The sequence below is a fragment of the Oncorhynchus keta genome, chromosome 21 (assembly GCF_023373465.1).
Source record: "Oncorhynchus keta strain PuntledgeMale-10-30-2019 chromosome 21, Oket_V2, whole genome shotgun sequence".
NCBI classification, from domain to species: domain Eukaryota; kingdom Metazoa; phylum Chordata; class Actinopteri; order Salmoniformes; family Salmonidae; genus Oncorhynchus; species Oncorhynchus keta.
In genome coordinates, this window is record NC_068441.1 from 28207628 (window position 1) to 28220338 (window position 12711).

General features: G+C 44.0%; 1 protein-coding gene across 6 annotated transcripts in view; it reads left to right on the forward strand.

Moving 5' to 3' along the window:
* The window catches only part of LOC118400359 (LIM domain and actin-binding protein 1-like), a 47310-nt gene extending 35417 nt beyond the window's left edge, over positions 1-11893 (forward strand). For 4 of the 6 annotated variants that reach the window (XM_052473653.1, XM_052473652.1, XM_052473656.1 and 1 more), the window contains 8 exons: positions 2307-2366; positions 6498-6552; positions 7242-7339; positions 7823-7888; positions 8250-8301; positions 8559-8641; positions 8825-8958; positions 9284-11893. In XM_052473653.1, coding sequence (XP_052329613.1) covers positions 2307-2366; positions 6498-6552; positions 7242-7339; positions 7823-7888; positions 8250-8301; positions 8559-8641; positions 8825-8958; positions 9284-10430 — 1695 coding nt within the window. In that variant the 3' untranslated portion in view covers positions 10431-11893. The remainder of the gene's footprint in view (positions 1-2306; positions 2367-6497; positions 6553-7241; positions 7340-7822; positions 7889-8249; positions 8302-8558; positions 8642-8824; positions 8959-9283) is intronic. The other 2 variants (XM_052473654.1, XM_035797143.2) reach the window with 2 other exon arrangements.
* The last annotated feature ends 818 nt before the right edge of the window (positions 11894-12711 follow it).

The window sequence follows — 12711 nt, forward strand, 5'->3', positions numbered from 1 at the left end:
GCAGTGGTTAAGGGTGCTGTACTGCAGCGCCAGCTGTGCCATCAGAGACTCTGGGTTCGCGCCAGGCTCTGTCGTAACCGGCCGTGACCGGGAGGTCCGTGGGGCGACGCACAATTGGCCTAGCGTCGCCCGGGTTAGGGAGGGGTTGGCCGGTAGGGATGTCCTTGTCTCATCACGCACCAGCGACTCCTGTGGCGGGCCGGGCGCAGTGCGTGCTAACCAAGGTTGCCAGGTACACTGTGTTTCCTCTGGCTGGCTTCTGGGTTGGATGCGCGCTGTGTTAAGAAGCAGTGTGGCTTGGTTGGGTTGTGTATCGGAGGACGCATGACTTTCAACCTTCGTCTCTCCCGAGCCCGTACGGGAGTTGTAGCGATGAGACAAGATAGTCGCTACTAAAAACAATAATTGGATACCACGAAATTGGGGAGAAAACGGGGTAAAATAAAATAAATAAAAATAAAAGCATTTTGTATACATCATATTATTGTGAGACAATAGTGTATTGTATTTCTGGTGGTCTCTGCTTACCCTGGCTTAGCCAACAGTGTTGATGCATGGTCCAGGTGGGAGAGCAAGGCTGTGGAGTCCAACTCGGACCGGAGTGAGTTGCCACCACACGTTGGTGTTTATCTCTTTTAAGTGTGTTCATGATGACCACTAGTCTAAGACCTAGGCCTACATGTTGGAATTTCCCCCAGTGTCTCCTTAGGGAGACTGGTCTGACAACAGTGGTTGTGTTGTAGTCTTTGTTCTCTCAGCCAGTCAGACGAGGTGTGCCATAATGGCCATGGTTCAGGACTTGTACTGAATTTACTGCCAGAGCTTTTAAAGAGGGGAGTGACGGTAGGAGGGCCTCGACTCGTCTTTGTCTGAGAGCTGTGCTCGGTGTGTGTGTATGTGTTTCCTTAATACACATACGCACAAAATCCTTTATTGCTACCCCAGTGCATTTCAGCTGACTACACCTGGCTGACCAGAGCTGAGGTGGGGTTGAGCATGGGGGGAGGCGAAGCTCGTCTCCAGGTGTACACACACGGACTCACGCTCCATCTCACACACACACACACACACACACATTAGTGCCCGCCCCAGCTGTAGCTCAGCGCCTGCTCTGGACTGATGCCATCTACAGCAGTGACGATCTCAATTGGGTTGAGGTTGGGTGATTGAGGAGTCCAGGTCATCTGATACAGCACTACATCACTCTCCTTGATATAATAGCCCTTACACAGCCTGGAGGTGTGTTGGGTAATTGTCTTGTTGAAAAACAAATTATAGTCCCACTAAGCGCAAACCAGATGGGATGGCGTATGGCTGCAGAATGCTGTGGTAGCCATGCTGTTTAAGTGTGCCTTGAATTCTAAATAAATAACAGACCATGTCACCAGTAAAGCACCATCACACCTCCTCTTCCATGCTTCACGGTTGGAACCACACATGCAGAGGTCATCTATTCACCTACTCTGCATCTTACAAAGACACCGCCGGTTGGAACCAAAAATCGCAAATTTGGATTCATCAGACCAAAGGACAGATTTCCACTGTTCTAATGTCCATTGCTTGAGTTGCTTGGCCCAAGCAAGTCTCTTCTTATTGGTGCCCTTTAGTAGTGGTTTCTTTGCAGCAATTACACCATGAAGGCCTGATTCACGCAGTCTCCTCTGAACAATTTGTTGATGTGTCTGTTACTTGAACTCTGTGAAGCATTAATTTGGGCAGCAATCTGAGGTGCACTCAATTGCTGATTTCTTAGGCTGGTAACTCCAATGAACTTATTCTCTGCAGCAGAGGTAACTCTGGAACTTCTTTCCTGTGGTGGTCCTCATGAGAGCCAGTTTCATTATCAGTGCGAACCACCACATTTAACCATGGCAAGGTGACTGAGGATATGGTCAAATACAAACAGTGTAGTTATTCCCTCCGTAAGGCAATCAAACAGGCAAAATGTCAGTATAGAGACAAAGTGGAGTCGCAATTCAACGGCTCAGACACAAGACGTATGTGGCAGGGTCTACAGTCAATCACAGATTACAAAGGGAAAACCAGCCACATCGCAGACACCGTCTTGCTCCCAGACAATCTAAGCACCTTCTTCGGCCCGTTTTGAGGATAACACAGTGTCATCGATGCGGCCCGTTCCCAAGGACTGGGAGCTCTCCTTCTCCGTGGTCAACGTAAGACATTTTAAACGTGTTAACCCTCGCAAGGCTGCCGGCCCAGACGGCATCCCTAGCCGCGTACTCAGAGCATGCGCAGACCAGCTGGCTGGAGTGTTTACAGGCATATTCAATCTCTCCCTATCCCAGGCTGCTGTCCCCACATACTTTAAGATGGCCACCATTGTTCCTGTACCCAAGAATGCAAAGGTAACTGGACTAAATGACTATCGCCCAGTAGCACTCCCTTCTGTCATAATTTTATTTCACCTTTATTTAACCAGGTAGGCTAGTTGAGAACAAGTTCTCATTTACAACCGCGACCTGGCCAAGATAACGCAAAGCAGTGCCACACAAACAACAACAGAGTTACACATGGAATAAACAAACATACAGTCAATAATACAATAAAAAAAAGTCTAGATACAGTGTGTGCAAATGAGGTAGGATAAGGGAGGTAAGACAATGAATAGGCCATAGTGGCTAAATAATTACAATATAGCAATTAAACACTGGAGTGATAAATGTGCAGAAGATGAGTGTGCAAGTAGAGATACTGGAGTGCAAAGGAGCAAAATAAAAAATAAAAATAACAGTTTGGGGATGAGGTAGTTGGATGGGCTATTTACAGATGGGCTATGTACAGGTGCAGTGATCTGGCAGCAGAGAACTGGAAGGAAAGGTGGCCAAAGGAGGAATTGGCTTTGGGGGTGACCAGTGAAATATACCTGCTGGAGCGTGTGCTACGGGTGGGTGCTGCTATGGTGACCAGTGAGCTGATATAAGGCGAGGCTTTACCTAGCAAAGACTTATAGATCAAATTTGATTTGTCACATACACATGGTTAGCAGATGTTAATGCGAGTGTAGCGAAATGCTTGTGCTTCTAGTTCCTACAATGCAGTAATAAGTAACCTAACAATTTCAAAACTACTACCTTATACACACAAGTGTAAAGGGATAAAGATATAAAGATATATGAATGAGTGATGGTACAGAACGGCATAGGCAAGATGCAGTAGATGGTATCGAGTGCAGTATATACATACAGTAGGGCAAAAAAGTATTTAGTCAGCCACCAATTGTGCAAGTTCTCCCACTTAAAAAGATGAGAGAGGCCTTTTCATCATAGGTACACTTCAACTATGATAGACAAAATGAGAAAAAAAATCCAGAAAATCACATTGTAGGATTTTGGCCTCTCATCTTTTTCAGTGTGAGAACTTGCACAATTGGTGGCTGACAATACTTTTTTGCCCCACTGTATGAGATGACTGTACCCTAATGTAGGGTATGTAAACAAAGTGGCATAGTTTAAAGTGGCTAGTGATACATGTATTACATAAAGATGCAGTAGATGATATAGAGTACAGTATATACATATGAGATGAGTAATGTAGGGTATGTAAACATTATCTTAAGTAGCATTGTTTAAAGTGGCTAGTGATATATTTTTTACTTAAAAAAATACATAGGGCATAGGCCTACCCACTTGGGAGCCAGACGCAGCCAATCAGAGGTTTTCCCCCATAAAGGGTTTATTACAGACAGAAAAATGTCTGTTTCATCAGCTGTCCGGGTGTCTGGTCTCAGATGATCCTTCAGGGGAAGAAGTCTGATGTGGAGGTCCTGTGCTGGCGTGGTTACACATGGTCTGCAGTTGTGAGGCCGGTTGGACGTACTGCCGATTTCTCTAAAATGACGTTGGAGGTGGCTTATGGTAGAGAAATGAACATTCAATTCTCTGGCAACAGCTCTGGTGGACAGTCCTGCAGTCAGCATGCCAATTGCACAACTTGAGACATCTGTGGCATTGTGTTGTGTGGCAAAACCGTACATTACAGGGTGGCATTTTATTGTCCCCTGTGTAATATATTTTACCTTTTATTTAACGAGGCAAGTCAGTTAAGAACAAATTCTTATTTTCAATGACGGCCTAGGAACTGCCTGTTCAGGGGCAGAACGACAGATTTGTACCTTGTCAGCTCGAGGATTTGAACTTGCAACCTTTCGGTTACTCTCCAACACTTTAACCACTAGGCTACCTGTTGCCGTAATGATTATGCTAAACATCTTCTTGATATGAAACACCTGTCAGGTGAATGGATTATCTTGGCAAAGGAGAAATGCACATTAACAGGGATGTAATCAAATTTGTGCAAAAAATTGGAGAGAAATATGTTTTTGTGCATATTTCAGCTCACGAAACATGGGACCAACACTTGTTGCGTTTATATAAAAAAATGAATTATGTACATTTCTCAGATTTGGTGTTGTTTAAGCATTTTTGTGGACCTAGAACATCCAATTTGGTTGTTTTTCTAAAAGAATCTAGGAAAAAAGGCAAACTGGAAAAACAAAACCTTTACTTTTGAAGATAAGTAAAGGCTATTTCATTTTAATGTTTTAATAAAATACATTATTTGAAGAAAAAACATTATTGTGGCAATTCATATCTTGCAGTAAAATTGTAAATAATACTTTAATCTCAAGAGAAGGCAGGTTAAATGTTAAAGGTTTCATGTTCTCTTAGAAGAAATAGCCCTAATCATATAGGCCTAGACCTAAACAATATCCAAAACATCTAAAAATCATACATTTTCAGTCATTTTAAATTGTAAAGTCATGTCTTTGTACACAATACCTTTTTGTGTGCAAATCTGTCAAGGCAAAGGGTGAAGAATCTGAAATATATATTGATTTGTTTTGATTCCATATGTGTTATTTCATAGTTTTGATGTCTTCATTATTATTCTACAATGTATAAAATATTCCAAATAAAGACCTTTTGAATGAGTAGGTGTGTCCAAACATTTGACTGGTACTCTGTCATGGTAGAGTGTCTCATGTGTTGTGTTAAGGACTGTTTTATTGTGTGTAGCAGCCGCTAATGGGGATCCAGAATAAATACAAAAGGAAACATTTCAATTAGTCTACACATGCAATTAAATTTGAATACCATAACAAATGTTTCCAATCTAGTAGGTAAACTCACTAAGGTATTCAATCATTTCACTGTGTATTTCAGATGGAGTCAAGGCCACCAAAATAGAGCTCCTTCTGTGAAAAACATCCCTCCGTGTTTTAAAGTGTATAGCCTACTGGTGTAGAGGCTGGGGGTGTGTGCATGCGTGTGTGTGCGTGTTAATGGGTAGAGTGGCTGTGTCATGGGGGAGTTGGTGGGGGGGACAGACAGTCCTATCTGACTCTGGCTCTTGAGCTTATTAGGGGATTAACTCTGTGTACACATGTCCGCACCCATACAGTATGTGTACATACAGTAGTGTGTGTGGTTAGTGGTGGTGTAGGGGGCACGTCTCCCTTGACTTTCTAGTAAGTCATTATGTGGTTCATTGCCGTTTCCATCTGTTGTGTGGTGCTAGAAGTGTTTTACATCTATGAAGTGGTTTGTCCTGTCATATTTGTTTATTTTCCAATTTTAAATACATATTATGCATAATGGTTCTTTGTTAATAACCATACAGAATTGGGTTTAGCTGTAGAATTCATCTGCTGTCCAAAATTTGCAGAATGCAGTAAATTCACCATCTTGTTCAAATTTGAAATGTTTCAGCAACTTGAGACAATTGAGCTTCTTATGAAATATGATATCACCATAGATATTTGGTGATTGTTTTGATGTTTAACAGTAAAGTGTTCCTTACTGTTATCAGTCTCTCTCTTGGGAAAATTAGATTAATCACTGACGTGAACACTTGGTTTTTGGTTAGGTCTAGAGCTAAAATACTGGCTCCTGTGTGGCCCAGCGGCCTAAGGCACTGCATCGCAGTGCAAGAGGCATCACTGCAGTCCCTGGTTCGATTCCAGGATGCATCACATCTGGCCATGATTGGGAGTCCCATAGGGCGGAGCACAATTGGTCCAGCATTGGCAGGGATAGGCCGGCATTGTAAATAAGAATTTGTTCTTAACTGACTTAAAGGTCAAATAAATAAAATAAAATAGAGCAAGGTGTGTGGGGGAATAGAACATGCTCCAAATGGATGTGTGTTTTGTGTGTGTACCTGTGTTAATAGGGGTTTGTTTAAGCAACCATCAGTGGCTCATTGGAAAGGATATGCAGGAACTGGCTTTGATGTCAATGGGCCAAACCATTGAGAGAGGTGGGAGTTGTGGGGGTGGTCAAGAGTGACCAATGACGGAGCTTAATGTTGTATGAGTGTTGATTTGGGTAGCAATGCAGAGGCCAACAAACTAAGGCTTAGAGATAGATGGAAGTAGAGAAAGCAGGAGGAGTCTGTGGTTGAAGGTGAGGACATTGTACAAGTCTTGTCTGAGGTTGTGTAATAAGCTGAACCCTGACCCCTGTGTTATCATCCAGGTGAGGACAGGACTACACAGCAGCTCCTCCGAGGACATGGAGCAGAGACTAGGAGGTAATGCATGAGCACACACTGCACAAGACCCATACAGTATAATCAAATTCACAGCTGGTATCACCAGCACTAGGCACCAACTGACAAAGGATCCCATGCAGATAGGTGCCAGTGCACTCATTCTATCCATGAATGTTACAGATGAGGATGCAGGGTTTGCATTGACAGATTTTTGTTTTGTTATCCACCGGTGCAACATTTGACATTTAAGTCATTTAGCAGACACTCGTATCCAGAACGACTGACATTTAGTGCATTTATCTTAAGATAGCTAGGTGGGACAACCACATGTCATAGTAAGTACATTTCCCCTCAATAAAGGCATTATCAGCTAAGTTGGTGCTAGTAGGAATAAGACAATTGCAGGTTTATTTATTTGTATTTTTTTAGAAGGGCTATGGTTGAACTGTGGCAGAACAGTGCGTCAATTCATAGTGAGGGCACTGTGCTCCATCTAAAAAGACCAGCTTTATTTACTGAATTCATAAACTTTTGGCAGCTTTTATATACCCTTTGCCCAGGTTTTCTTGTCATAGTAGCTAATGTAGGATCGTACTTTCCCATTTTTTGTTTGTTTTTGGTCTCAAATAAACATACAGAGCTTCTGATGACATTGTATCACAACTAGTTGGTGGATCAGGAGAAAGAAACGTCATTATGCTCATCTCTGTGTGTGTGTTTCCTCGTAGTGTTGTCCCCTGACAGAGTGGTTGAGACTACCTCCCTGAAGGAAAGAATGGCCAAGTACCAGTCAGCCGCTACCAAAAAGGGCCCACTAGCACACACTGTGAGTTTGTGTGTGTGTTTGTTTATTATAGATGCTATCCTACATTTTTTACACACTCCCCTCCTCTCACATTTAGTCTCCTCTATTTAGGAGAGACTAGAGACACCGTTGACTCAAGTCACCAGACCTAAATGTCCTTTTTAGAAAGAGGTCCTCTGCTCTTGTTAAATGGTCACATTATATTTGAGTTATTTAGCAGATGCTCTTATCCAGAGCAACTTAGTGCATTTTTCTTAAAATAGCTAGGTGGGACAACCACATATCACAGTCATAGTAAGTACAAAGTAGCTATCAGCAAAGTCAGTTAGAAAAAATAAAACATTCAAGGCTAATGTAAGGATAGTGTAAATGGGAAAAGTTCCTACACTAATGTCAAAGAAAGACATCATACTTCACATATTTTGTAAAGATGGCCTTGGTTTGTCATTTCACGTCTCTCTTGTCACTGTGTTCTTCTACTGATCAACCTCCATTCCTCTGCAGACTAGTCAGTCAGAGCGAGAGTATAACAGCCTGAAGGAGAATGTGCCCCCTAGTGGTGTGGCTGTGGTAAGTACCTACATGTGTGCATGTGGTGCGTGTGAGAGTTGGTTTTGAGGTGGGTACATGAGAGAGCGAGCGACTGAGTGAACATAGTGAATATTTGAGATAAACTGTGTTTGTGTGTGAAGATTAGTTAATTGGATAGGGGAGCAGCGTTTAAGCAGATACACACTGTAAACCAATCAAAGCTGATGTGCTGTGAGTAAATTAACAGGCAAGACTGAAAATAGTCTCCTGAAATACCTGCTCTTAAACATGAATACACAGTGACAGTAAACTCTTTTTTTGTACTATTTTAAATGGATGAACAAGCTATACTGTTTTTTGGGATTTCTATAACAAGGTTCTCTCTTTTTTTTCCACTCAGAGCCAGGCTTTAGAGTCCTACAGCAGAAAAGTTGCTGTAGCAGAGACCAATGGTGAGTAAGCTTTCATTTCCCTCCCTCCCTATCTCGCATGATGTCAACCCCACAGCTCTTGGCTGGGGGCGCCAGGGACAGTGGGGCAACGGCTGCTCTTGCCTCTGATTGGTCCTCTACTCTACTCTGAGTTACTGCTCTGTGTCTAGTGAAAAATATATATATATATTGCTCTGCCCAGCTGTGACACTGACTCCTGGAGTCAAGATGGAGTCCCTGTAGTCTGACCGGTATGTTATGTGTTTGGTCTGTTTCAGGGGATGGCATGGACATATCTAGTTTTAAGGGTAGCACCTCATCTTCATCCTCAGTCCACAGTGACTTGCCCAAGGCAGCCTGGGTGAGTTCTCTCCATAGCCTCCATCACAATGACATGTACAACTGTAGTAACATGTATTAAATCAAGGAAATCCATATAAAATCTGACAGTAAGAGTTTTTAAATTTTTAAATGTATGTATCCATTACTGTTACTGACAACCACAATTCAGGGTATGAAAGGCAAATCCTTAATGTCTGTGTAGAAGTTCTGCCTTTCCGCGAGGGAGACGTGCATTACGTGCCTAAAGACAGTGTACCCGCTGGAGAGGCTGGTGGCCAACACCCAGATCTTCCACACCACCTGCTTCCGCTGTCTCCACTGCAACACCAAGCTCAGGTACTAGTAGGGATGCTCACTCACTACGGGACACTTCAAATAACGTTATATTGTAATTTTGTCAATGTCCTTTTTCATTCAAATGTCACATTCCAAAACATTTAGAAACCATTGGGGGAAAAGAAAAAAGAACATGTTAAAAATATTGTCTATTGTGCATGATAATTCTATCTTTTCAATATGCCATTTTAATTGGATTTATCCTAAGCTGAATCTATTGGAAAAACATTAGCTTTGAAATGTACATTTGTTTCAGTGACCGGTGTCTTGTCTGCATCTAGCTACTGTATGTTTTTGTGTTTTTTTGCTGCCCTCTGCTGTTCAGCCTGGGGAGCTATGCCTCTCTACACGGTAAGGTCTACTGCAAGCCCCACTTCAGCCAGCTGTTCAAGGCCAAAGGCAACTACGACGAGGGCTTTGGCCACCGCCCCCACAAGGACCTGTGGACGCCCCGTGCCGAGGAAGAGGAGGAGGAGGAAGAAGGAGTAGACCGGGTAGTGGAGATGAGGTCTACGGAGTGGGCAGAAAGAACTGTGGCGGTGTCCCATCCAGCCGAGACACCACTCTCCCCAGCCAAGCAGTCCAGCCCCACGGTGGAGGAGTCTCCCCTGGCCAAGGTGACGGACCTGACTGCCTCTCATGAGACATACAGCCACATTTCCTCCACTGAGAAACTCTCCACCGCCGAGAAAGTCCCAGAGGCCCGCAGGCTTAGGGTTGCCTGGCCCCCTCCTGCTGACAGTGATGCTGGAGCCTCTTCTGCTCTGGAGGGTGGTGGTGTGGGCCGGCCCTGGAGGGCCAAGTGGCCCCCGGAGGGTGAGATGTCATCGTCCACCCTGAGCCCCGACAGGGCCGAGCTGAAGAGCCTCAGGAGGAGCTCGTCTCTGAAGGAGCGCAGTCGGCCCTTCTCGGTGGCCCCCAGCCTCACCAACACCAATGCCCTGGGGCCACGGGAGCCCCGCCAGCCCCTCAAATCCTTGATGGACAGGAGGGGGTCGCTGGAGGACAGCTGCTCCACGCTTAAGGAACCAGAACCCCAACTCCAGAGGGGGATTGAGGAGGAGAAAGAGGGGAGTAAGCCCACACCGCCCAGCGGCAGTGCGGTGAACGGAGAGATCAACTGCGAGGAGGTGGAGAGTCTCCTGGCAACGCAGGACAAGAAAGAAGAGCCGATGAAGAAAGGAAAAGAAGCAGCAATGGAAGATGAAGAGGAAAGAGCTTCTTTAAAATGCAAAAGTACCTCTCCAGACATCCTAGCATCTCCGCCCCCGCAGCCCAAACATAACCGCAGTTCCCAGGACGTAGGCTTCTGGGAGGGGGAGGAGGGAGGCGAAGGGGAGGTGGAGGAGGGAGGTGAAGGCGAAGGGGAGGGGGAGGAGGGAGGCGAAGGGGAGGGGGAACAGCTCACCATAGAGGAGATGATCAAAAGGAACCGCTATTATGAGGAAGAGGAAGAGGAAGATGACGTCTGAATAGACACTCAGCTCTGAATCAGACTGGATTTAGACTGGACACACACCATGGACACACCAACATATTATGTCCCTAGTACTCCCTGTCCACTTTATAAAACCCAGGGAGTTCTTAAGTGCAGGGACACAACAATTGTGATTTTTCTCTGTTTAGGTGTAATTTGTGATCATTTTGAGTGTTTGTTTCATTCACAGTAGAAAAGTTACACACTGCATTGAACCAAATAGCCTGATTATTTTAGTGATTTCTGAGGGAGCCTGATAGAAGGGACTGGTAGATTGTAGACAGTTGGATTAAAAACATTTAGTACCGTTTTCCATATTTTGTATTTTAACGCTGGAAAGGCTGGTCTGTGTCTTTTTTAAACTGGGAGTGAATACAGTTATGATCTTTATGATACACAGCCCTGATTGGCGGATAGGATCGTCTAGACCAGGGTTTCCTAAACTCGGTCCTGGGGCCTCCCCCTGGGTGCACGTTTTGGTTTTTGTCCTAGCGCTACACAGCTGATTCAAATAACCAACTCATCATCAAGCTTTGATTATTTGAATCAGCTGTGTAGTGTTTGGGCAGAAAACAAAATATGCAACCAGGGTGGGCTCTAGTACTGAGTTTGGGAAAACCTGGCCTAGACCCTAGAGCAGGGGTATTCATCTCTTACCCTACGAGGTCCGGAGCTTGCTGGTTTTCTGTTCTATCTGATCATTAATTGTACCCGGTCCAAATCTGTCCCTGATTAGATGGGAACAATGAAAAACTCAGTGGAACTAGCTTGGCGGTCCAGAGAAGAGTTTGAGGGCTCTAGAGCCTACCCCTTCAGAGTAGGACAATACATATTATGCAAATAAAAGATGACTGGTCATTGGTCAGAATAATCAGATTGTGATGTAATGCTGTGGGCCAAAAACTACATCCCCCTTTTTTCAAAAGCTGTTACACTAAAAGGGCATTATCAACATTTTCACAATTTCTGTGTTATTTTGACCCCCGTAGTGTGGAAATATCAATAAAATAGGGAAACCACTTTTGACTGCACTGCCCCTTTAAGTGGGCTAGTACAAAGCACTGCCAGATGGATTCCAGGATCAGAGCTGCTTTAAATAATCACAAGCAGTCGCTTCATGGGTTTGATAGTACTTGATCTTGTAATATACCTTAAGAATCAAAAAAGGCTTGTGACAGAATGTGGTAATTTGATCCAGGATGACTAAACCAACAATGTACTATCTGTGATGTATGTTTGGGCCCTTTCCCTTCCTGGGTGTATATTTGTAGTGCCTGTTTTAAATTGTATAAAAAGCATCCTATTTTATAATGAATTTAGAAAACTGGATAAATACAGATTATTATATTTACCCTCAATGTTTTATACTTAATTTTTTGGGGTCCTCCATAAAGTAATCTTGGAATTGTACGTCTTGAGATGTGTTTGAAATAAATAATAAATGGTCTATCATTGATACATCTGTTGTCTTGTTTCAGTACACAAACTAAGACCGGGATTCAATACGATCGCCCTTGTAGCCAGCTTTGAAAGGCAATGTTTCCGTGTTTGCTGACATCACATTCATGGTGAATGCTGTAAATGTCAGCCCAATTGTAAATGACCTTTAAATGTCAGATCTGCGTTCATAGCGTGCTTAACTCAGTACAGTGTTATGATACTGATACTGTTCAAAGACCATCCACTGGCATGTTCTTCAAGAAATCTGCCTCCAGAAATAAAAGTTTCTCCCAAGTGGGACACCTACTCCCATTGCCTGCTGCACTGCTGCTTGGATTCCACCTGGCGATCTGTTCACCATCTGCCCTGGCCCTGGCCAGCACACACACACTGTTGGGGTGAGTGACTCTGAACTTACAATGCCTAGCCCCAAGTCGTTATATACACTGCTCGAAAAAGGGTTACACTTAAACAACAATTTAACTCCAAGTCAATCACACTTCTGTGAAATCAAACTGTCCACTTAGGAAGCAACACTGATTGACAATACATTTCACATGCTGTTGTGCAAATGGAATAGACAACAGGTGGAAATTCTAGGCATTTAGCAAGACACCCTCAATAAAGGAGTGGTTCTGCAGGTGGGGACCACAGACCACTTCTCAGTTCCTATGCTTCCTGGCTGATGCTTTGGTCACTTTTGAATGCTGGCAGTGCTTTCACTCTAGTGGTAGCATGAGACTACAACCCACACAAGTGGCTCAGGTAGTGCAGCTCATCCAGGATGGCATATCAATGCGAGATGTGGCAAGAAGGTTTGCTGTGTCTGTCAGCGT